At 40.1% G+C, this 26,614-nt stretch overlaps 1 protein-coding gene across 1 annotated transcript; it reads right to left on the bottom strand.

Moving 5' to 3' along the window:
* Positions 1-7,348: 7,348 nt before the first annotated feature.
* SLC35G1 (solute carrier family 35 member G1) lies at positions 7,349-14,822 on the bottom strand. Its single transcript, XM_059477217.1, is given in 4 exon segments — positions 7,349-10,200; positions 10,709-10,889; positions 14,554-14,789; positions 14,791-14,822. Coding segments are annotated over 4 exon segments (1,209 nt in total). The 3' UTR covers positions 7,349-9,440.
* Between the last annotated feature and the right edge of the window lie 11,792 nt (positions 14,823-26,614).

Below are 26,614 nucleotides of genomic sequence, written 5' to 3'. Positions count from 1 at the left end.
AGTCTTGTTGATGCAAAAAAATATGGTTAGTCTGTAAAAAGTTTCTAGCTTGTCTTAATATATGTGTATGTGTGTATTTTGTGCCTTCCTTCCTTCCTTTAAAAAACCACATAACTGTGCTGGTAACATCAGAAATTCAAATTAGCCACCTTTTGTGCAAATGAAGAAGTAAGAAACTGCAAAGGAGATACAGCTACATGGTTCTGGCAGGTAAAGCAGAAAAGGGAGATAAATCACATAAGCAAACAAGGCTTCTGGGGAAGAAAAGGCTGTCCTGCAGTCCTCTCATGCAAGATTTCAGATTGTAGTATTTTGTTATCACTCTCTATTTTTAATAATGAAAAAATGTCTTGTCACATGGCAAGAATAAAGAACATCAGCTAAGTGTTTTCATATGGACTCCCTACATACATTACTACAAATAGCAGAACATAGGGTCTTATTCATATTACATAAAGATGATGTTTAATGAAGAAATTCAACACACATCTTTTATAAGGCATGGATTGACATGAAATAATTCTGGCAAAGTGAAAAAAAAATCAGGTTTACTTTTCAAAAGCAAACAACTTTTTCCTGCATTTCCTGATGAAAACTTATTAGTGACTGAACAATTTTATGGTAATATAAAGGAATATTTGCTTTATGCAATAAAGTACTAATGGGAAAACAAGAAAGTAAATATTAATATCTGATTCACAGTGCACTGTATTTTTATAAAATAAAATGGATTTGCCACGTAGCCTTTCCAAATAGTATTAAAAAGGTTTTTCTCTTCTTTAACATTACTCAGCTTCCCAAAAACTGACCAGTACTTCCTATGAAGTAGAACAACACCTAACAGTGCCAGTTAACACCAGCAAAAAATACTCCAGCCAAACTTCTAATGGAAAACATGTTGACAAGTATTTTTTCTAGCTCACTGTAGTACTTAGCCATGTCACCTCCTCCCTTTCTAATATTTCTCTGCCTTAATTTAAGTTGGTACCAGCTTTCCCAACTCTACCAGGCTTCAGGCACAGTATGGCACAACTTCCTTATTTAATCAGCTGCTCTGCTCAAGATGCTCTTCCAGCACACCTGCTCCTGTCCATAGCCCTGTGCTGTGACCAGAACAGTTACTGGGAAACCAGAACAACAGTTACTGGGAAACCCAAGCACTGGAAATACTTGGCAGTAGGGCCTGGGGATGAGGTGCTAGATGATGTAAAAGCCTCCCTGCCTCAGCACCTGCACCAAGAACCTGCTCAAGAACTATGCAGGGGTCTCACCCCAGCCCCAAAATAAAAATTAAGAGTGGAACAGAAATACTTTTTAAATTCCCCAGCCAAACAGGAGAAAAACAGAGAGCACCAAGGTCAACTGCTCAGACAGCATATGTGCTGTTTCTGTGCAACCTTAGAACCAGTAGCCTAAATTCATCCTAGGCCACCACAAAGAATTTAGCAGTAAGAATGTACTTGCTATCCCTCCCTTTTAATTGTTTTTTATTCAATAATAATTAGAATGTTTAGGACATATGCTACTGGATATAGACTACATCATATCCACTACCATCATTACTGGTAAGAAGTCCAATCTCACTACAGGATCCCTGCCAACCAGTGATGCTCACATGAAGGGAGCAGACCCTCTCTCCTTGATCCCTAGAATTTTAGACAGAGCCTTGCCAAAGTCATCCAGCACCATCTAGAATCTTTTGCTCTGGGGGAGGTGCAGGATACAGTTTAAAACATCAGAGAAAAGAGTTAAAGAAATTATCCAAGGGTCTGCTGAGCAGTATTCTGTATAGTCAATAAAATGCTTCAATAGCATTTTGAATCCCACTTAAATTTAATATTTAAACTGAGTACATCATTGTACTAAAAGTTTTAATATCTAAATCTGTGGATTTGGATTTTTAAAAGGATTTAATCTTACACTCTAAGGAATAAATTAAGAAAGACAGCCCCATCTGCCGACAGAACAGCCACACTACAGAGGGAAAATGAACTTTGCTAGCCAGGAAACACACATTTTCTTTCCACTTCTTTCGTAGGAACCCCAAAAACACTTCATTCCAGCATTGCAAGAACTCAAATCTTTTTCCCTTTGCTCAGAGTATAAACTCAGCTGACAAATCAGTTCTTCATCCTTTCTGGAATTCACTGCTCCTTAACAGGGTAATGCATGAACTATTCAGTAGTGTCAGAAAATAGAGTTCCATAAAAGCCAATTGAAGAACAATCAACTGAAATGTATTTGAAGAGTTCATCTGCATATTTTATCTCATGCACTACTTCCTGTGCTCAGGACTGTAAGAACACTGTATCAAATCAATAAAGTGCAGGGCATGTAAATATTTTGCAACGTCAGTGAAGTTTGTTTTCCAATAATTGGAATGCTTTTTAATTTTAAATCCTTTGATCTCTTTTCCTCTTGGCTTTTTGTGTTTTTTGTTTTTTTTTTTTTTTTTTTTTTTTTTTGTTTGTTTGTTTTGTTGGTTTTTTGTCTGGTTTTGGGAGGGGTTTTTTGTGTGTATGAATAGCATAATTGTGTAATTTTGTTTCAAGAGTTTTATCATCTAGTAATAGCCTTTGTCTCTTAGGCTACGTCACTAATAATTTCTAAATAAAAAAATTTAATAGTCACCAAAAAAGTTCTTTTCCCTCCCCCTTCCCTCGAAGCTTAAATTTCTTTTAGATTAGCTGTTTCAAAGAACACACAGAACTGCCAAGAGAAAGGGGCAAAGTTTCTTTCACAAATAATCTTCCCTTGCCTATGCCTGGCAGAGTTAGATCTCTGGAAAGTACCTTGCTTTTCCTTTACTTCAAAGCATGTGAAACAAACAGTGACAAGTTGTCCTACAATGAGTTAATTTTTGAGCATACAAAGTGAAGAGGATGCTGGATAGACAGGCCAATGCTGCCAGTAACTCCCCACGATGGAACTCACAGTCTCTCCTCTATTTTCCCCTCTCTAAGTTACACCCAGAATAAAACATCTCTCACCTCCTTTCAAAGCTCTTAAGTGCAAGCTTGACAAGTTCACTTCTGATATCTTCTGCTCTTACAAGAACTGACAACACTGTAGGAAGCAGCACTGCTGTAAGGGCAATAAAAATTAGCAATCTTTCTGTAATACTTAGCAAATATCATTTTTTTCCCTCTTTGGTGAAAAATTAATTATTAACACACTAGATAATGGAAGCATGAGGGTGAATTAAGACCTTGTGACATATGGGACAAAAGCTGAATTCCAATCATGATGTATAGTAATAAAACAGAACAAAAAAATCCACAGAAAACAGACTGCCAGTTCGACACAGGAAAATGTAACTTTACTCATCTGTCAATGCTATAGTATTTCCAGTAAAGAAATTAATGAATGGAAGTTGATGAAGCTTCCTTTTGTCACTAGCTTGTTGCAAGGCATAAGAAGTGATGCAGCATGACAGTATTAGCAGAATTTGAGGCGTATGTTCATGTTTACTTGGGACTGTTTGATTAACAGTTCTTTCATTAAGTTTTACAATTAATGCATTCAGTTATATTCCACTAATCAATGCAAAACCAGAGATTAATTCTTCAGAATCATTTTATTAGCAATAAGGAATATAAATCTCTTATGAAAATATTCTTAACATTTCAATATATAAGAATTGTCTATAAAAATATACTACTACATAACAAAGCCAGTAACTTCTACAAAACATATAATTCAACATATATTTGACAATATATAGAACATAGCAAAAATCCTTTAATTAATGCTGAGAGTATTTTACCCCCTTTTTGTCAAACAGTAATTCACATAACATAGGAAATTACTCATTCTGATATACAGAAGTTATCACCATAGAACTCTATGTGTGTTCCCCCCCGAAGTCACCTGCATCTGCAGGAACATAAAGCCAAAACTTTTCTTTGGATGTACAGGCAGTTATGACCCCAAAAACATTCTGCTGGTAGCTGCAATGTCCTGCTGAAGTCAGTGATCAGCACTGCCAACACTGAATCCATGCAGGGACACAGACAATGTTTTTATTACCCTGGTGGGGCTGATGCCACAGATGAGCCTGCCATGGTAATCATGGTTAGAGAACTAAAACACAAACTCTCTACTGCTAGTTAGCAAGGAAATAACTTCAAAAGAGGCTGCCTCCCTAGAAATAAAACCTCCATCAGACAGCTCTTAAAACAAAAGCTCAAGGAAGAGAAAATACCATGGGAGTAGTTGTTATTTTTTAAATTGTGATCAAGGGAAGTACGATCCATTTTGTTATTACTAATTCTGAGAAGCATCATCTTGGACCACTTTTTGGAATTGGGAATCTGTTTTCAGAATAAAAATTACACATTTAACTAGTAATATCACCAATGCTGTTAAGTTGAGGTTATTTCATGTCTAGTGTTAGATAGAAATCCATTTTAATTATATAGACCACTGTTGTCTACTACAATGAGCTTGTCAAATTCTTGGTGTAGACTTATTTAAAAGCCCTTATTTAAAGGGCTTTTAGAGCATACTTTGAACAACCAACTGAACCTGAAAGAAATTGGCTGCTGCACAGTGACAGTACGGAGCCATCAGCTTTCTATAGAAGAGTTGGGTACATAAGGCATTAAGGCTACAAAGTCTCACCACCAGCAATTACAGTGTCTTGCATAGTAAAGAACATATGAACCAAACTTATGATGCATCAGTGACAATTAAAATCTTTTTATCCCTATGTTTCTGTGCAAAATAGCCAGTAATTAATTATTACTCCCTCTATTCAGAATCCACTGAAATCATAACATTGAATGAATATGTTGAAATTCAAGAGAAACTTAACATTATAACAAAGCAATTGCAATGCAACAATATTCCATCATATTACCTAGGAAGGAGTTGCTATTAGAATAGCATATTTATAAAGTAAAGATCACAGCAGGACACTACAGACAATGAACATCAATATATTTCTGACTCAAAGCTCAGAAAAATAACTTTTGACCCTGAGAAATTTGCTTTATTATAAAGCTAAAGAAGATCAAAATCTAAAAGAATCAAGACTCAGCCAGTTTCATTTCAGATTCTCAAACTGTTAATTTTTGAAGAAAAGCTTTACCATCCCAACAGAAATTTTAAGAAATATTTTCAATTGAAAAACCCCAGCATTTCATTGTATCCACACTTCTGTAGTTTCATTATCTTTAAGGCTTGCAACCAATATTTAGGCTTTCTGCCTATATTTGAGAGGAAGAAAAATTTTAAAATTGAGGTGGCTGAAGAACTTAAAGCTTAAATGTCTTTAATTCCCAACATCATCTAGAAAAGCCAATTACAGAAACTACCTTGTCATGCTTTATGGACAGAGAAGCCCTAGTCAAGTCCTTCATTCTCATTCCAGTTAAACAGTTCCCTAAAAGATCTATCAAAATCCAAACAATGTTCCAAAACATACATCTGCCAACACATGATCTGGTTTAGATTATTATCTTAACAACTTAAATATTTAGCAAGGTTTAAGAACAGCAAGAGGAAATAAGCAGATGAAGCCATAAGGAAACCCTGTATGTTTGAACAAAGAAAAAAACAATCATCTGGGGGTTTTGGCACAAGAAATATATTGAAGGAGTTTCTGCTAGAACTTGAGACAAAAACTACAAACCACTATACCTAGATGTTGACTTCTGCTCATGTAGCATATTTTCTACATTTACTTATGTGTTAAGGACAAGAAAACAATCCTTTCTTCAGTAACCTGTTTTCTCTACTAAGTGTAAACAAGATTGATTGAAATCACATGGACTAAAGATATTTTCTAATGTAAGCTTCCACATAATTTTTATTCTATACTGACAAAGTAGCATTCATATAATGTAATTTAAACTACTACCATATTCTGCTTCCTGAAATTTTTATACTGTCATCAAGTTTAGGTTACTCCAGTTTTGCCCTCTCCAACACCCTTACTAAGAAGATATGTACTGGATCAGCTCCCAGGAGTAGCTCATCACATAACCACATAGGCATTGAGCCAAGAGGAGAGAGCAGGGCTAGCTGACAATCCAAGTTTGCATCAATCTGAACAGCTTTGGAACCACACCTTTATAAGTGGCAATTCAAACACATGCATATTACACATGAAGTGAAGCAGTAAAAAATGCAGTCTGTTTTCTTTCCCTCCCCTGAAAGCTGCTCTCAATGCCAGTGATGGTTAAGCAGCAGAAAAACAATCCCAGTTCAGTTTCAAGTATTAAGCAAAAAGGGTGCCAAACTGGAATTTTATTATTATGTGAGGCTTTTAAGAGATAATAAAGCAGTTTCCTGACCTTGTCAGCAGTAGCTGAGCTTCAGTGCTCAGGAAAAGCAGAGAACAGACAGCTGTAAGCAGGAACCAGTTCTACCACTCATATGGAATCTTCTCATATCCATAAAAACATTCAGATTCAGGGTGCAGGTTTTACCTACCGAAACTTGGACAAAGACAGCTCCTCATATCCAGATACATAGATAAAGGTTTTTCTGTGAGGTAATGAAAAACACCTGGAGGACAAAATCATTGGTCCCAGCCAGCACGGCTTCATGAATGGCAAGTCTTGATTGTCAAACCTCCTAGTCAATCTAGGAAAGCCAGTACACATAATCTTTCTGGACTTCAGCAGAGCTTTTGATACTGTCACAGCATCCTTCTGGACAAAATGTCCAGCACACAGCTGGATAACTGTGTTACACAATGGGTGAGCAACTGGCTCACGGGTCAGGCACAGAGAGTTACAGAGAATGGGGTGACATCAGGGGTCCAGTCTCTAATGGGCTCCAGACACAGCCCAGTTCTCTTCAACATCTTCATCAATGACTTGGATGCAAGACTCCAAGGAATATTAGGGAGTATCAATGACACTAAATTGAGAAGAGCTGTTGACTCCCCCAAATGCAGGGAGGCCCTGCAGATACCTTGATAAATTAGAGGGCTGGGCAACCACCAAACATACAAAGTTTAACAAGGTCAAGTGACAGATTCTGCACCTGGGGTGGGGCAACAGACAGACTGGGGAATGAGAGGCTGGAGAGCAGCACCACAGAAAGGGATCTTGGAGGCCTGGTGGATGGCAAGGTGAGTAAGAGTCAGCAGTGCCCTGGCAGCCAGGAGGGCCAAGAGTGTCCTGGGGGGCACCAGGCACAGCACGGCACCGGGCACAGCACGGCACTGGGCACAGCACTGGGCACAGCACTGGGCACAGCATAGCACCGGGCACAGCACCGGGCACAGCATGGCCAGCTGGGTGAGGGAGGGGACTGTCCCACTCTGCTCTGCTCTGCATCTTGCACTGAGTGCTGGGGGCAGTTTTAGGTGCCATAAGGTAAAAATTAGAGAGCTTAATGCAGGGCCATGAAGATGGTGAAGGGTCTGCAGGGGAAGATTTATGAGGAGTTGCTAAGGTCACTTGGTCTGTTCACCCTGGAGAAGAAGAAACTGAGGGGACACCTCACTGAGGTCTTCAGCATCCTCATAAGGGGAAGTGGAGGGGCAGGTGCCGATTTCTTTTCCCTGTAGTCAGTGACAGAACTCAAGTAAAGGCCCTTAAGCTGAGTCAGGGGAAGTTTAAGCTGGATATTAGGAAGAGGTTCTTCATCCAGAGGATATCTGGGAACTGGAACAAGGTCCCCAGGGAAGCAGTCACAGCACCAAGCCTATCTGATTTAAGCAACATTTGGACAATGCTCTCAGGCATGTGGTGTGACCCTTTGGGTGTCCTGTGCAGGGCCAGGAGTCGGACTCAATGATTCTGACAGGCCCTTTCTGACTCAGTATATTATGATACTTTGACCCTAAAGTACTATTTACATTCCATGCCTTTGGGATTGAAGTCCCTGGATCTGCCCTGACAGGATGCAACGCTAACTGGCAAAGGAAAAGACATGTGACCAGACATCTATAAATCAAAAAAAAGTACACCACATTTAGTGATTTAGAAAAAAACATCTATCAAATGTATAGAAGACAGCATTCTCTTTAGAAAAACATTAGACTTAGTAAGTAACTGAAAACCTCCTCAAGATACAAAGGACCAAAAAGATTCCAATAAAAATTTTCTTTAAACTTTACTGAGATAAGACCAAAAAGTTTCAACCTGGGAAAATTCCACTTCCTAATACTAAACACTTAGTCCTCCTGAAATGTGAAAGACACCAAGATCAGTAATAAAACTATTTTTCTTTAGTATTTGTTGCATTCAAAATAAAGCCTACAAAAATGAGATGTGCAAGAGAAGTGATAAATGCAGACTCAAAGGGGCCAGCATGAGAAGTGGGACTGAAGTTGCCCACTAGGACTGTCTGATGCAGTGTGGATGCCTGAATGTGATTTGTATGCATAGTGTCACCCTTCCACCAAGCTTTCCTCAAATCTCTTCTGTAGAATCTCTGTATGACCTTGGCCAGCCTGCATTTTCTGTGAAACTGCAATTACATTGCACTCTTGTACATTCTTAGGAAACAGGCAAAAGCTTTAATGTAAATCCTTCTAAGTTTATGAAGGCAAAGGAGACTCAAACTTGGTCTCATAAAGAACTTTTGTATAGAAGGATCTGAAAAGAGTCATAAGCAGCATAAAATATAACCTATATTAAATACCTAAAATATATAATCTTTTGCATAGAATAAAGAAAAGTGCAGCTACAGCGCAGCAGTCCCTACCAGAAGAAAGGGCTAATTTATGTGTGGTATAGAATTAACTGTTGTCTCTCATCACTGAGACTGCAGCAACTAAAGATATGTTTACAGGGAAAATCACTTGTGAAAAAAATAGGTGATTAGGATATTTCACTATGTCTGTGAAATAAGTGCAAACACTTAAAATACTTTTTTAAAAAAAGCAAAGCTGATAGGTAATTTTCCCAAGTTAATTTTCTCTTGATATTACTTGGAAAAATGAAATCACTTTTGTTTTTTTAGAATCCGAATTAAATCCAGATTTGGCATCTCTTTGTGCAAAATAATAATTAGAAAGCTTATAGAAGTACAAGTTTTATCTATTCTATAAGAGCTGGTTGTTTAAGGATTATCAACTCTTAATTCTCTTCCAACTTTTGTACTGCAATCCCTGTGGTAATCAAGCACAGAATATTATTAAGTCTGGGAGACTTATTTCCACTGCTCTGAAAAATAGAGTCTAAGTGGAGAGCCAGGAACTTTAGGAAAATAAATATTGTACAATTCTGAAAGGAAGCAACATCTTTGAAGTATCTTTCTACTGCCCATATTAGCACACCTAAATATAAGAAAGTATATACCTCATCAGTTGCTAAAACATCTTCGATTTTGGTTAAAAAAAAAAGTCAACTTATTTTACTGGATATAATTTGGTACTACAATTTGGTAAATGGGATATTTAAATAAATAAAAATAAATATTGTATTTATATTTCTTTCAAGATTGCTTGTTTCTGTAGTGAATTGGTGTCTGTATTGTCAGATTTCCCTCTGTTTAGCTTTTTTCACACTGTGTCTCCACTTACGAATGGCGGTTCCGGAACTACTGGCTACTACACAAAGGGCACCACCCACAGTCCACCAAGTTGGTATATGATTGAGAAAAAGAACTTGTAAAATAAAAGCAAACACCACATCCATTGTTCTCATTATTGACACAGGTCCAGCTTTCTCTATCTGTAATGCTTTTGTGAGAAATATCTGACCCCCCAACCCTAACAAGCCTATTAATATTAGAAAAACCCTATCTCTACCACAATGTGGTAAACGCCATTCATTCAAAACAAACAATGCTATAACACATCCAATTAATCCAATGACTGCATAATACCAAATTGACAAAAAATAATGCACAGACTTTCCCACCTTCCTTAGTATAACAATAGTCGAAGCTGCAGATAACGTGCTTGCAATCGCTGCTATAGTTCCTTTAAGGTGATCTGAGTAACTTCCTTCAATCCCTGTAACACGTGAGCCAAACAGAAATGGTGGTCTGGCAATAAGAATCACTCCGGTGACTGCAAAGAGAGTGAACAGAACATCCCAAAGGCTGTATTTCTCTTTGAGAAAGATCCATGCCAGCAATGACGTAAAAACAGGACTGGTAAAAGTTATAACAGTGGCATCAGCTAGTGGCATGACTTGGTAAGCATAGTAGAGAAGAACCATTGCAGTAGAGCCAAGGAATCCTCGGAAGAAAAGAAAAATTCTTTTACCTTTTGGTCCCAAAAACCCTGTTCTGAAAAACAGAAATGTTATATTAATGTCACTACCTTGCTTATTTCATGACTAACATCCAAACATATTTAAGTATGGTATATACCTTTCTAGTCAAAGGAGTTTAATACCCAAATATTCTTAACTGTCTGATCACAGACCAGCTTATTTCCATCATGACCCCCAATCACATTCAGAGTTCAGAACCTGTTCTTCTAGTGATTAATTTTTCACTTCCAAAATAACTTAATAGTATCCACAAATTATCTTCTGTTTTTTTAAGATCACCCCTTTGTGGAAATCAAAGCATTTGATACAATAATCCTAGTAGAAGCCTCTACCATTCAGGGAGTCAAGGATTTTCAGTTTTCTGAATCATATTAAGAAACGACCAACTAATCTAAAATAATGCAGTTATGCAACTGACGTCCAAACTAAAATACCACTGCATTGCAATCATATTTAAGTGAGTGATAATTCTAGATCTAGTTTTAAGAAATAACTTGAAATTTAAACATTTTTACACTTACTTGTAGTATATTAAACCAGGAAGAACAAATGCCATTTGGAAAACACATCGAAATGCACTCACTTCCACTGAATGTACGTCTTCTATTTTTTTAAGAAGTAAAGAGGCCACTGAGAAAAGGAAGGCAGACAGTATGGTATAAAACAGACCAAGTCCTGGGCACGCAGCTTTCTTCTTTGCCCCTGAAACAGATAAAACTGCAGTTAATAAGGATCTATTAGAAGACTTTTCTGATCAGAGAGCTCTGTACACTGCAGTGTACAGAGATACATAACACTGCAGTTCTACACGAGATAGCAGACTTAACTTCTTGTAGATATCAACTAGTACGGGTGATTTATATAGGGACTAGTCACAATTCTGCCCAGGAACCAACAAATGTAACTGACTACAAAACAGTCCATGGTCAGACTCTGAAACTATTATCTTGGGAATCAGCTTCTTAGTTAACTAAGGTTCCTAAGCAAAAGTTAATTTCCTTTCTCACAAATACACAATATAAAATCTCTGTACAGAAGTTCATTTTTATTATACCTCATGTTTATTTTGCAACTAAATCACCCTAAATTTGACCAAGACCGATAACATTTTTATCTCGCTGTAAGAATCCAAATATTTTCTTCAAATAGGCATCAAATACAGATTTTTAAGCAGAATAAATTTAAGTAACTAATGTTAGAACATCAAAGGCCTGGTATTTATCATAATTCCATGAAGACCTTAGTTTATGCTTATTTATCAGACTTCCCCTTCCTGAAAGTTTCCCAAGTCTAATGTTTCTATTCAAGTTTTGTCACTGCCTCAGGCTCTCTTCAACAACATACTCTTCCTCGTTCCACTCATTTTCTCCACACTGATTAAAAAAAAAAAAAAAAGTAAGCAAGGAGAGGGAGAACTGTGAGACAGACAGAGAACTGTGTTGAAGTCAGCAGCAGCAATCTCCAAAGAAATCAGCCTTTTTTATTATTGCTTTGTTGCATAAAAGGAACAGTATTTCCACTGAACCTAGAGGTGAACACCAAGGAAAACAGAACCCATCTAAAAATTTGAGTGGGATGTCACCTCACTATCTCTTTCTTTTTTCTCTACCTGCATAAAACACTGGGAGCTACCTTTTCTTCTGCAACTCCCTCTAAAGATAGGAGCAAGAACTCCATGTCCCAGAGGCAGTGTTTTGTTAAAAGGGTGCCTCATCTCACATTAGTGTGGCAGCCTGTGAGCCTTATGGATCCTCCAAAACACCATCAGGTGGCTACTGCTGCGAGTTGCTTAGCAACTAAGTATGGTTTTGAGAGGTTTTTTTTTTTTAAATTAACAAAACTTGTCACAAACCATTTTGATCTTCCTTGAGATCAGCACTCAAGGCAGAGAAAGTGCATCTTACTTACTGCCTAGAAGGGAAGACTCCAGGCAGGAGTCCTAGGGACCAGGCTTTACAACAGCAACCACAACCTGAAGTAGGCAAAAGGTTTACTTCTCAAGGAATCCTGCCACATTGCAGCTGAGAGTTACAGCTTCTACTTGAAATATTTCTGTTTAGCAACAGCCTCTTACATAAAACTGACTATAAAAACTACCACAAACCAACACTGGGCCAGGACACCTACTAGCTATGAAACAAAGTGTTTAAAAAGTGTCCATGAACTACGTAATAGCTTAATCCACACAGTCACATAACAGAACTTCAAAATTAACAGTCACTAATATTGAAACAAGAGGAATCAGACTGGCTTATAACTGAAATGGGAAATCCAAACCCAGGCTGGCTTAGGGATGAACACAGCACAAACAGAACTATTAACTTTTATCTCAGGCATGATAGCTTCTCTGATTATTACAGAATGAAGCCAACCTAAATAAAGGAAGCGCTGAAATGGAAAACCAATCAAATTAAAGCAAAATGTACTGAAAGGATCTTATATCCAAAACTAAACTTTGGATTGTAAGGAACAAACAAAAATCAGAAGGAACTAATTTCTGTTAGCTACCCAATAGACCAAGCCTATCAAAAACAGAATCTTTAGAATCTTGTAATACTAGAATTTAAACCATCAACATCTTGAATTGCCAAAGCATGAACTTAGCGCAATAAGAAAGTGTTTTATTTCCTTTTAAAAATAAAATGATCTAAGTTCTTCCACCAAAAACAAGAACTGCAGTTCTGAAGAGTACTTATTTCAAAGTAAGTTTTAGAGAGAAGTTACATTAAGATAACATTCCCACCCCACAAAATATTAAGCCTCAAAATACCAGCCTAACACCATCAAAACAGTCAAGCACTCATGCTTGTTTCAAAGAATGTAGCAGCTTGAAAATCAAAAGATTTCAAGCAGTACCCAAGTCCTCCTTTTTTGACTGGCTACAGATTTAGTTTTCCAGTTTTATTTCCTGGCCATCTCCACACATAATACTTTCAAACAATCTTCCACTTCTGTTTTAAGTCATAGGTAAATGCCCCCCACTGTGACCTGTTTTAGATGTAAATTCTAATTGAGTTTTTAATGCTGTACTTTGTTGCAAACAGTTTTACACTTGCAAAAGGCATGCAATGAAAAAAAAATCACACTTCTCACATACAAGAATCTCAAGAATAGCAGGAGAGGCAGAAGAGTAATGGCTTTGGGAAAGATAGTCAGTGAGATGATGATTGTCTTAGACCTTCAGGAAAGGCAGAAGATTCCCCAAGTTATAAAAAGCAGAAAAGCTCTCTTTGACTTGTGTAAAGTGCCAGGAGCACAACAGCCTGCATTGGAACTAATCATGGTCATGCAGACAAGATCTAGGGGTGATTCATAGTCTTCAGTCATCACCTCAGTCAACAATTTTGTGAGGCAGACAACCCAAAACCGAAGTACTCTTTCTGGTTAATTAATCAAAGTTTCTCAGGATTTCAAACACTGGGTTTTTTCCCCCCAAGCTTTGGTTTGTAAGTGACACTAATGTGAATTTCACTGATGAAGGACTCTGGCCTCTCACAGCTCACCAACATATCTATTTTCTGCTGGAAAGTCAATTACAGTCATTTTAATGGCAAACACATTTTCAGTGAAGTTGTTTTAAAAAAAGTACTCCAGATAACTTCAGAAATTATTTTAAGGTGGCATTTATGTTTTAAGACAACTCCACTTTAAACCTACATGTTACATATTTCCCAACACGTTTGTGGCTTTATCAATTTGTGGCTTTATCAGAAATCACAGTCCCAAGTACGTGGACCACCTAAAGCACGCTCTCAAATGCATTTATAGTGTCAGAAGTTCACACAGGCAGAAGGCACCTCTATTTATCCAAACCGGTCAAGTCTTTAAAACTTTAAAAACAGGAAGTACTGTTTTCCCGAGGAATAACCGCTCCCGAGGCTCTCACAAAGGCGACAGAGCCGCCCGGCCCTGGGGGTGAGCGGTGCCGGCGCTGTGCCCGCTCCCGGGGCGGGGGGCACCGGGCACCCGGCCGAGCCGCGCCCGGCACACAGGCACAGGGGCACGGAGCAGGACGTGCTGCCGGCCAGTTGATTCCCTCACCGGGGCCGGCCTGTCCGCTCAAGAGGACGGGAGGACGAGGGCGAGGCCGAACCCGCTCGCAGGTGACCCGCGGGCACCAGGTGCGAGCTGCCGCCGCCGGGGACAGCTCGGAATCGGCGAAGCGGCTCCTGCCGCCGGCGGGGCGGGCACCGATGCCGGGCGTCCTCTGCAGCCGCCCGAGGCCGCTCCCCGCCCCGCCGCCACGTGCGGACGGCCCGATGCCCTCGGGCCGCCTCTTAATCCCCCGTGGCCCGGCAATGTCACCCCGAGAGCGGGCAGCCCTGCCGGGACGACGCTGCTCCCCTGCCCGACTCTCTCTCCTCACCAGGTGCCTCGCAGCAGAACGGCCAGGACATGCCCGAGCAGCAGCCACAAGCGCGGCGCTCCTCGGCACCCGCCGCCTCGACGCCGGGCGCCGGGCACGGCTGCACCGCACCCGGCCCGTCCTCCCGGCCCGGCGGCACCTCCGGCTCCTGCCCGCCCGCTGCCGGAGCAGCGTCGCCCTCTCCGCCCTGACACAGCACCATGAGGACGCGGAGCTGCCGCGATGCTCCCGGCTCGTCGGCTGCCGGCGACACCTGCCCTCCTGCGCATGCGGTGCGGCCGCCCAGCGCCGCCCGCCGCCTTCCCCCCGCCCGCCCGCAGCGCCGAGCACCCGCGGGGGAGGCTGCACCGGGTCCCGGCTCCGCCACCCCCTGCCAGGCCCCGCCTGGAACCGCCCGGGCGGCCCGGCCCTCCCGCGGCCGGTACCTGCCTGCGAGCCGGGCGGCGGCGGAGCGCCCCTGCCGGGACAGGAGGCAGCGCCCCGCCGCTTCCTTCCTGGCGTCCCCGGGAGAGACACCCGGCGAGGGCAGCGGGAGCGGTGCCGGGGAGCAGCGAGGCCGTGGTGCCTCGGGAGGGGGAGCTCTGACCCCGCCGGAGAGCGGAGGGGGCCGCGCAGGCCGCGGCTGTTTGCGAGCAGAAGAGATAAAACACTGGGGAAAGGTGACGCGAAGTTATTTTGGGGGCGTCGTTGCGTCATTTGCGCGCCCAAAGTGAAAGCAGCGCTGTGTGTGCCCGCGGCACTGACCCCTCAGCTCAGCTCAGCCTGGCCGGGCCCATCGCCCGGACACTGCACCCACATAGTGCCCCGAGATACTGCACCCACATAGTGCACCCACATACTGCCCCGAGATACTGCACCCACATAGTGCACCCACATACTGCCCCGAGATACTGTCCCGAGATAGTGCCCCGAGATAGTGCAGCGGCCGCAGCCTCGCCTGGCCCGGCTGTCACCGTGGGACCTCCCTGGACCCGCTCCGCGCCCCGTGGAAGAGCCGGGATGGCCCCGGTGCCCCCGTCAGTGCTGCCGTGTCAGTGAGCAGGGACAGCGCATCGCTCCCTGCCAGAGCTGCTGCCTGCTCCGGGTGAAAATGAAGATGCGAACCTGGTGGGCAGTTCAGTCAGGATTGTTAGTGAGGTACAGAAATGTAGCCACCTCCTTGGATATTTTCCCTAAGAAAGCAATGCTGCCGGTGCCTTTGGACAGGGGAATCGGAAAGGGTAGAGAGAAAAACAGGAGTAGTCCTTTTTCCTCACCCATAAAAAAGTGCAGAGTAAAAGAAGCAGAATAAATTTAAAATGCTATTTTTTCCCCTTTCGAGCAAGTTGAACTGTTATCAATAATTAAAATGGGAGGAATTTCTATTAAAAGGAAAGATTTGTGCTCACATTAATCTCTTAGCTGCATAAATTAATCCCTGTTTATTTCTTTATTCTTAACAAAGGGAAATGTAATCTACAGCTTTAGCAAAATGAATGCCAAAAGGTAGATAAAAGCTATTTCCTACAAACGATTTTAGGTTTTCCCTCAAGCTACCTCATAAAAGCTATTTCAAGCTTTTGGTGTCTCTAATTTAGCACATTTTATAGTCCATGCTAACCCACCAGAGGCTGTAAGTATTTCATTATCTTGAGCCAGCAGTTGATTAATATGACCAGAATTGTTTCACAAATTGTTCTTAACTAAAAATTAGATGTGCTATATCAATTATTAAAATAAGAGAAATCAATTAATAAGGTTGTGTTGAAATCAGAATTATTTCTAAATATTTACATTATCTGAACTTCTGTTGCTATAAACCAAGAAAATAATTAAATATATGCTGCAGTATTTATGAACAACCTGTGTTACATTTCCTATCAACATAGCTCTCTACAAAGTCTATACTGAAAGCTTTAATATTTTCTCTGGAGACACAAAATTTCCCAAATTTCTCTTAATTAAGAAGTTACTTTTTCTTAATGCACTTATCTATTAATCGGAGTTTAATTTAGAGAGAAAGGTGCAAATAAACCTGGCAGCCTGCTGCTTTCTGAAGAAACTTACACTTCCCTGCACTTCAAGGCAGCTTTCACAGGCCGCTGTTCCGTGAATCACCAACACAAAGTTAGAGCTGTCCTTCCCCAGACGAGTTTTGGTGGAAGAGCAGTGGGGATTCTCTCTCAGCAGCCATCCCAGGCTGCTGATCCCACAGGTGTCTCAGGGGAACACCTGGCCCATCCCCTGGGCCCTGGGGGTGCAGCAGAACACGCCCCAATTTTTGTGGCTGGCTGCACAGTCGCTGGGTGAGGCGCCTTTGGAGTCAGTAACAGCAGGAGCAGCTGGCTAGCTCATCTTCAGTGAACAAAACCAGAGCCTAAACATGGTCCACAGTACAGACACAGAACAAATTTTAATGAGTTCTTACAATTTCTGGCTATTTCTTAAAATGTGTAGATTATATATTTATTTTATAATAGTAAATTTTTTTAAAGTGCCAAGTGCTGAGCTGTTGAGAGTTTCAAAGAGACTGCAACAACCCCCTCCGTACCCCTCCGTGTCTGGTTTTGAAAGGGAACATCTGAGGGCAGTGTTTGTTTATGCCAAGATACATGAAGTGTTCTGTTTGCTCCTGGTCAAACTGCCAGGCTTGTCTCAGCTTGAGAGCTTCCAAGTTCTCCTTGTAAAGTACAACCCTCTTCCCTGAACAAGGAAACAGAGCAGTTGCAGCTGCCCAAACTAAGCAGCAGGCAAATGTAATTTGCAGGCATGCTGCCCTAGATTGGAAAATTAAGTACCTGCATAAATGTGCAGGTCAATGTCTAATGCAGCTTTTTCAAGTACAGATTAAGTCTCATCTCTGTGATACTGTGCCCAGAACTGGCTGTTCCTTTCTCCAGCACATCACCTATAATGTCTTTGCTGAGTGCAAACTCCATAAGAAAAGGCTTTAGTAAGCATGGGCAATTTGATCATTGAAATGTAACTGCAGCACCAGCTAGAAATGCATTTATTTGGTTTCCATAAGTGCAGAAAGCGAGCCAGCTCCTGCACAGTCACCCCTCTCCACACATAGAGCTTTCAGAGGCTGCTCTTTCCAAAGGAAGAATATTGTCATCTAGAATTCAGGCACAGGTTTTGTCACTGTAAATGCCAGGAACAATCCAGTATTTCCCTGCAGGTTGAGGTACAGGCCTGGCAGGTACTGAAAGTCCTGTAATGAGTCGCTGGTCTGTGTGCCTCATAAGGGACCCTTTGGTTTCCATCTCCCCCCCTGCAAATGCTGTTTCTGACTCCTCAGAGTGGCTTTCCAGAAACACTAACAAGCACAAATGACAAAGCAATTAAGTAAGTTTTGTGGAGAACCATGGGACTTTTCTAAGAGATTATAACTTTATCCATTATCACAAAACTTCTTTTATCCACTGCTGATATATTCTAATAAGCTTTTTGGAACACTGCTGCTCTTGGAAGTTTAGTGAGAACTAAATAATATAAACTGAGGGCTGAGGTGGCCCTTACTCACCTCTCCTGAGGGCAGCACTAAGAGCTCTGCAGAGCTCCAGCAGGAAAGGCATCAAGATTCCTGGTATGTGGAACACCCTGGTGACATCTATCCCAGTTTCATCTGAGCATAGCTGTGTCAGCACTGTTAGGTACTGCTTAAGCTATAAAAGTAGTAGATTTAAATCAAAATAGTAGTCCATATCAATGACACTTATTCTGTAAAAATGCCAATTCTGTAAAACCAATTTTTTAAAGTTGTCGGGCAAAATTTCATCCAAAGAAATACAGACTAATGTGAAGTAACAAAATAAATAATAAACTTGCATGGTTTCCTTTCCTTCTGAAAAGATTTAGCAAAAAAACAGATAAGCATTACTTTCTCAGCTTCTGAAATGGATCCAACTCTTAAGTGCATTGTAATAACCATTTACCTCTGCACCTGAGTGCCATAAAACAGATGATTATTGCAGCACCAAGGATTTTCATTGTCCTGGTCATTCATTCAAACTTCTGTCCAACCCAGAGCTGTTTGGGAATCAGAATAGCTGAGACTGATGGCACATCTGGTGCCCTGAGAGGTCATCTGCTCCACCCTCCCCTGCTCGAAGTGGGGTCAGCTAGAGTTCAAGATTCTCTCTCTGTTGGGACTTTGAATATCTCCAAGGATGGAGACTGCACCACCTCCATGGGCAACATGCTCCTGTGTTCAAACACATTAAAAAAAAACTTTAAAACAAAAGTTATGTTTAAGATGAATGAAAACTTGTAGTCTTTCAGCACAGTGAAAATGTGATCCGTATGAGCTCCTGCCTCCCCATCAAAATTCCAGTCTGTCTTAGTGGGTTTCATGTCCTCCTCAGGTGTTAGAAGAGACCTGTACTTTTCAGCTTCCCTGTTAAGGTGGATGGTGAATGAGCCCAGGTTTTGCCATCACCACTAATTGCTTCTGCATGTATATATAGGACTGTTGTACAAACATTTTAATCTTGTGTCACAGTATGTTCCAAGTATCACAGTTTTCTTCTTCCTGAGCTGGTGGTTGTAATGAATAGTATTATAAAACAGGAGATGGGGTGGAACGTTGAAATAATAGGGAATCCTGCAGTAATGGTCAATATAAGGGAGATACCCTGAGGCTCTTTTTAACTGCATTTTCCAGATTGCACTACTAGCAGTTGCTCTTCAGGAAACCGAAAGTATTGAGATAGGTAAATTCAGTAGAAGTAGGAAGTAAAAAAAGTTCTGGGGTCTCCAGAATGGAAGAATTTATTTTCTTTACTTCTGAAGAATTGAAAAATAATGGATAAGCAGGACAATATTAGAATTCTGCTTCTATACTTGTTAGGGTGCTTTCAATCCAGTATTAAAGGTATACTGCTTAGCTGACTTTGGTCACATAAAGGTCATGCTTCTGTCCTCAGATGGCTTAACTGCACTGCTTGCTAAGCAATCAAGTCTCTGTAGCTAGTATTCCTGGAAGGATAAATTAAAAATAATTTCTATGTACTCTGAAGACCACAGTGTTTTCATTCTTGTATTTCACATGAATGTCTGCAGAGCTTATGCAAATTTAGATGGTGATCTTTAAAAAGTTATGCAATTTTTAAATTCTCTTTAAGCACATGGAAAAGGCTGTTATTCCAATACATCTTGGACGAAAACATATTTTCTTTTACTCACCTAATGAAAAATCTGTGTTATTCTTCCTTTTTCTTTCATTTTATTTCCACCAAAGAAAACAAACATCTAAGCAAACCAATAGAGTGAACTGTAGTTCACTCACTCTTGGGAAAGAACTCACTTTTGGAAAAGAAAACGAACAGCAGTGCACTGGTTTGTGGATCATTTGTATTTGCCACAGGCCAAAACTGTAATAAGTTTTGTAAGCACTGTGGTGATGGGTGGCATTCAGGCCTTGGCCTGCTACTCTGAGGAAGCAGCAGCACTTGCTGTTGTACTGCAGTGAAGTTTTATAGATTGTTACAAGTATATCATGCTATTCTCAGTGAAAGGAGTTTTTAACAATAAATGTGTATTTACACAGCCTGTGTGCCTTTCTCTCAGGTGTAACTCCTCCATGTCAGGTATGTTCTTAGTTTATGCAGTGATACAGTGCAGGTAATGAACAGAATTCCTAATGTTTCAAACTGGCAGTGCTTGATAAAACATACACAAGGTTTTTATTTCTACTTCTTTAGGAGAATCTATATTTTCAATATAAACTTGGCAAGGCAGCCAGTGTGAAAGTCTGAATTTAGAAAAGTCTCCTTTCTGGCAAAAGAATTGTGGGTGGGGTTTTATTCAGGCATATTGTCTCATTTCGTGGATTGGAGGTATCTGAGTACTCACTATACATAAAAAACTTCCAGGACAGGAATTCTTACAATTCCAGTTGTTTATTGGAGCCATTTATGCAGTGAATGCAATCTTGGCATGTTCTCTTTGCCTCACTGCACTTCCTGATGTGTCAGTACTATTTTTAGTTATGAGTTATCAGATTAGCCATAAAACTGAGTAAAGATCGGTTCCCTTTGAATAAGTTGTTACTCATAAAGATTAAGATCAGTCAGTGATGCACAGTGGAAAAAAAGAAGGAAAATACCAGAAACTTTAAAAGGAATCCAGGAAAAAAAATCAAAAATTGATGGCATATGATTATGAAAAAGAAGAAATGAGCATGCTAGAATTTATGCATGTACTGCCTTGGGTAGGTTCTTCTTCTGGTAAGCATCTCCTCCCAGTGGTTTCTTAAATTTAGATCTTTCCAAAATACAGTGCTTCATTTTGAAATATCTAAATTTGGAGTTTCAACAATATAAGTCCCAAACATATTTTTCATTTAAAATTCTTTCCCCAATCTATCCCAATTTCTGGATCTTTCAAAAAAAACATGTTTGGGAATTTTGGTAGCTTTTCTTTGGTAACGCTTCTTTTTTTCTACCTCTCTCTTGGAGAGGTTCTTGGAAATCTTGGAAATAATTTTTCCTGTTATTTAGTTGCCACTATGTATAACTGAAATTACTATAAAAGCTTGTTCCACGCAGCTACTAAAGCCAAAGGGCTTGAAAGAGGGAAGGGCAGATAGTCTTTGAAACACAGATAGAAAAAACAGGAATAGGCAGAAGGTTATCAGTTACCATTCTGCAACCTGCTTGAGTAGAAATGATGCAATCATAAAATACATACTCCTTTTAAGTTACTCAGTTAGAGAATTAGGAGCAGACAAGAGGGAGTATTTCTTTCTTGTTCATAACATGAAGCACCATGGAGAGAAAAAAAAACAAAGGAGATATAAAATATTATGTAATCTTAAAGTTTGTGGTGGTGACTTTCCAGAGATTTCTGGCAGTACAGTACAAAAATCAGAAAACAGAAGTACAGCTTGAGTGCCATTGAGGGTCAGAGCTCCCTAGGAGGAGTGAAGGAAAGTGGAAATTGCTCACCGTTGCCATTTTTGCTTCTTTTGTTCTGTTCTATAATGCCCTTTTTTGACTTTGAGAGGAAGATAATTTGTTCAATTATATTTTGTCACTGTCACTTTAACTGACTTTTTACAGCAGTAGAAATGACTGAATGTATAGTTTCTCTTCGTGGAAAAGGAGAGAACTATTTCAATCAGCTGCATTTCTTGGCACTTACACAGTATGTTTCCTATTCTGTAAGCTATCTGCCTGGGGCTGCTCTGCAGGGCAAGAAGGGGGATGCTTCCTTACTAGCAACTCCTATGAATTATTAAGCAATTGTTTATATGCCTTACTTGAAGGAGATTATTCTTCATTAGCTTCTACTTTTCTCCAGAACAAAAATTACATAAAATGTAAATAACCTTCTCACAGGTGACGGTTCAGTACTAGTGCATTGGGACTCTATAACACATTTATATATTTTTATATATCTGAATGATTTATTCTATTGTTACATTATAATATAAAGCATATTTATGTTGGTATGTATATATAGAGTTATGACAAACATATGAAACACCAACATCATTCAGCCTGTGCACCTCTCACCGTATTCCAACAAGCTCACTCCTGTCAGTTTGCTTGTACCAGTATGTTCAAAGGGGAGTGATCTGAAATGCAGCTCCAGCTTTTGTTAAGGAAAGAAAACCTTCAATACAGATTTGAAAGCCCTTTTGTTTTGTCAGAGTCACAGACATAAGTGGGGTCTTTTTTTTTTTCATGATTTTTTAATTGAGTCAGTGCTCCTTCATTACCTCCAGGAGCCGCAATGCAGAAGAGCATTCCTCATTAGAGCAAAAACCCTGCTGCTGCCTTGCATGAGGGATGTACCTATTCTGGGCATTTGCTGTCCACAATATCGCCTCCTTAAGGAAAGAAGCAGGGTTTGTTTTCCTTTCTTGCAGGAGGCTGAGAGGGTATACTGGGAAATCATAGTGTTGTAATTCCATATTGTTGGGTTTTCTAATAAGCATCACCAAGCAGGCAGGACACTGGAGCACACTAGCCCAGGTCTAACTCCAAATGGTTATTTTTATGTCCCTGTAACCTCAGCTAGCTCAGATCCTGTGAACAGTGCCAGAGTGGCAGCCCCCTAGGAATGGGCTGACCAAGCTTTTGCGGCGTGTGCTGACCTCTGCAATCTGTTCCTGGCTCCCAGCAAGTGGACGCTAAGTGAGCTCAGGTTTGATGACACACACAAGCTGATTACTCCCTCTGAAATACCAGCAAAAGTGGGAATGTTCTGACATGCATAAGCTGCTGCCCTCCAGACCTTGCTGAGTTGTCCTTGTCACTGAGAGGAACGCCTCTGGTCTGTGGCTGTACTTCAAGGAAATTGTTTCTGTTGAGGCGTGACTGGAGCTCGTTCTCTTCTTCCAAGGGCAGCTTCTGGCTGCCTGCTCTGAGTGCAGGAGCAAGGAAGGCTATCAGGTATTCTCAGAAAAGGAAGGACCCTTGCAATTTACTGGCTCAAGGGAGCTCTGGCTGTATAGAGTGATATCTCTATGGCATAATTTATTTGTAATAGTCTTGCCAGGTTTTTGCAGTTCATATCATTCTTTAAGTTATTATTTTGCAATTGTGCTTAATTGCATTTATACAACTTTTGGATGAAGTCACAACCACACCCATAAGATTTTTTTATAAACAGTAGAAATTAGCTTCCATTTTTCTTACTCTTAGATCCTCCGATTGCATCACTGCTCTCAAAATCATTTTACAGAAATTCTGAAATGAGTTGTAATTTTGGAACAAACATTCATTTCCAATTTGGTTCAAGCTAATAAAATATGATTAGCATAGTGCTGTTGCAGTTTGATATAGTCCAGAACCCTGTATAAAAAGGCAAAGCTTTTCTAGCAGCTGTTGTACCACATATTTTTTCTTGGTCTCAGCCTTGAAGTGAGTTTAGTTTTAAGGACTCATTGTTATCTTAAATAATGCTAAGAAAAAGTTAATGATAAGATTTAAGACTGGACTTGTGTCAGTGAACATGAATTATTTAGAAGCAGAGGATTTTTATTTGTGATTGCAATCTATAATCCATGTAGCTAATGCCTTCAAGTGTAAACATTAAAAGGATGCTCTCTTTTTAGTAGTAGTCTGTCTGTCAGAAAATTTACATATTCACATGTGCAATTAAATTTTCTGTTCCAGATTTATCATTTTTCTTCTTTGTTTCACACTTTGGAGCAACATAGGCATGGTGATTTTCCTGAATGGGCAGTATCTTTATGTTATTGTATATGGGGGAAAAAAGAGGGCAGGATAAGGGTTTCAAATTACACAGGTTTTTGGAAACTGTGACAAGGGGAATTGTTTGTTTGTTAGTTTTCCCAAAATTAAAAAGTTGATCTGTTTCTTTGGTTTAGAAATTACTCCTTCACAGGACAGTACTATTACCTGCTTAATCATAAGGTACTTTGCTACTAATATTCCTACAGCTCTAATACTCAAAGCTTAATAATAGGCTTATAAAAAGCTGAGTTCTGATCTTCCCATGGGAATCTACTTCTGTCATGACTTACATAGCTGAAGTCAGCCTGAGTTGTGCAATTACATTCTCAAGTGCTTGCAAATTGTTTGCCAAATTTTTTAAAATGTTGACATAATTTCAGGGAATTATGTTGCTGGTATTTTACAGATTTTCTCCATGTTCACATTCTCAGTATTGTAAATGCTTCTAAATGGCTGTGGCATATGTAAATCTTATATATTTTGTTTTGTGGACCTCAGCAACAAAGTTGAGCTAATTTCTGAGCACTGTGTCTCAAGAACTGAAAATAGGAAATGCAATACTGGAGCACAGTCATTATTCAGCTGCTTGGCTTTTCATCCCAAACGGTTACAACCAGATGTTTCTCACAGAAGTGCAAAGACTCTTCTTTTCCCTAATAAAGAGCAATTTTGTTCAGTACTAAAGTGATAGAATTTTTTTTTAATGTAATTTATCCATGTTTGACTTTCTGAATGCTGTATTATTGTCACCTATGTCACTGCCTATGACATTGAATGCCACAGTTTAATTTGTGGGGGAAGGTATTTTGGTTTATGGCTTGGGATTTGATAGTGTCAAGTGCTTCCTTCAGCAAATTTTTCCACATCTCTCTGAGTCCTTAATTACCTTGCAGAGTTTTTTGAGATGACTACATGAGTACTACATGCAGTATCTCAAATAAGGCAACAGCAGTGATTTGCCATGACATGTACTGTTGTAGTCTCCCTATTATCCTGTACATGTGGTAGCATTATTTGTTCTTTCCTGTTGCTGTACATTGAGATCAGTATCTTTCTGAGTTGTTCACAACAATGTCAAGTTGACTTTCTTTACTGCTAATTTTAGACTTGTGAGCATTTCTTTCCTATGTTTAGTATTTTGCCTTTCTGGACTCTCAACTTCACTAGTCATCCTGTCCCACTTGCTTAGTTACCTAATTTCCCCTGAAATTTTACACTTCCATTTTCATTTAGAATTTCAGGGAAATGTGGATCTTGCTGGCCTGAAATTCCACTGGTTATTTATCCCATTAGCTTTTTAAAAAAAATAAGTATAATATTTGTTACTTCTAGTTCTTTTGCACATAAATGGTTTTTAATGAAGGACTATGTATTCTTAGCAGATCAGCCTGTTTATTCTGAAGCTCTTTCAGTATTTTTGGATGCTCACCATCTGGGCAGGTTGACAACTTGCTAACATACTGGTGTTGCTATCCAGGCCTTCGAACAGGAAGGGAGAATGGGTCAGAAAGTCCTTTTTCAATTGAAATAATTCAGTAGGAAGAATAAAGTAAGGCTGAGTTGAAAACAACTTTTGAGAATTCAGAAATTGATTTGATGAATGGGAGATTTGGAACAGTAATGTAATTATTGCTATCATCCATTTCCGTTTATTTGGAGTATAAATAAACAATTATATGAATATAAATATGCATATTTAGGGGCAAATTGCTTTCTACTGTAACAAATTTGAAGACAGAAGTATTACACTACCATAACTAATTGGAGCGATTCAGAGTCTCAAAGCACAAATACAACACCACTTCTGTATAGCACACTGGAGGTCTTTGTAGTTCCAGTTCATTTCAGGAAAATTCCTGAATAGAAATAGGGTTAGGTTTGCCTCTGAGCACTTTGTTTAAGTGAACTATAAACAGAGACATGCCTGTAACACCAGCCATTAGAATTCAGAGTCATCAGTAAGGAAGAAAAGTTGCCATTAGCAGTAAGTCAGGCAGTGTACCGCAGATCGGTCTGGAGGAGTTGAACTCCCCAAGACCTCGACATTTATCGGTGAGTTCCCAGCCACAAGAACACATTCAGCCATTCTAATCAATAGGAGTCTAAATCACAGCTTTACTGCCACACTTAGGTCTCCAGATCAGCAGGAAGGAGAGGGCAAGGCCTGCAGGCAGATGAAAGGTAGTGGGAACTGCTGGCAATATGTATAACAAATCAGAGAGAAAACCTGCTAGGCAGTGGGGGAGGCATTAACAGCTGAGTGAATTGAGTGCTTGGGTTTGCATTTTCCATCTGCTGAGCCTGGCTTAACTTCTGTCTGGCAGGGCCCTGGCGCTTTCAGTGGGCAGTGGAGTGCTCACGACTCCCTTTGTGCCACCAGGGCTGAGACTGATGTAGCAGAGAGGTGTCAAAAGGGAAAAAAATCCACATATTAGGATCATGGACGTAGTGCATTAAGTTTGTAAGCCTCTTACTGTATTTTGCAAGAACTGGGTGATTATCTGGATTTTCAGGGTTCCCCACTGAGGGGAAACACATTACATGTTTCATGGAAAGGAAAAGACTTCCTTGAAAGGGAAAACTTCCACTCTCTTGAAACTTGCTGAGTGCTTATATTCTGTTCTTAATTGTAACATTTTGGGCATGCTGACTTCTCTGCTTTCTCTTGGTGCTATTGTCAGTCTGAGGACTTTTTGTTACTTCTATAGTTTAAATAGTCTTTATTTTTCATTGAATGCTAACACAATATATTTTAATGCGTATATACATAAATACAGCTGTTAGTGAGCTTCCCACTAGAACATATCAAAGCATATCACACATCATTAACTATGCTAATAATTGTTTCCCATCCTCAAGCATACTTCAAGTGG

The sequence above is a fragment of the Ammospiza nelsoni genome, chromosome 8 (assembly GCF_027579445.1).
Source record: "Ammospiza nelsoni isolate bAmmNel1 chromosome 8, bAmmNel1.pri, whole genome shotgun sequence".
NCBI lineage: Eukaryota > Metazoa > Chordata > Aves > Passeriformes > Passerellidae > Ammospiza > Ammospiza nelsoni.
The sequence above is the reverse complement of the archived record's forward strand: the minus strand, read 5'-3'. Positions and strand labels throughout refer to the sequence as shown.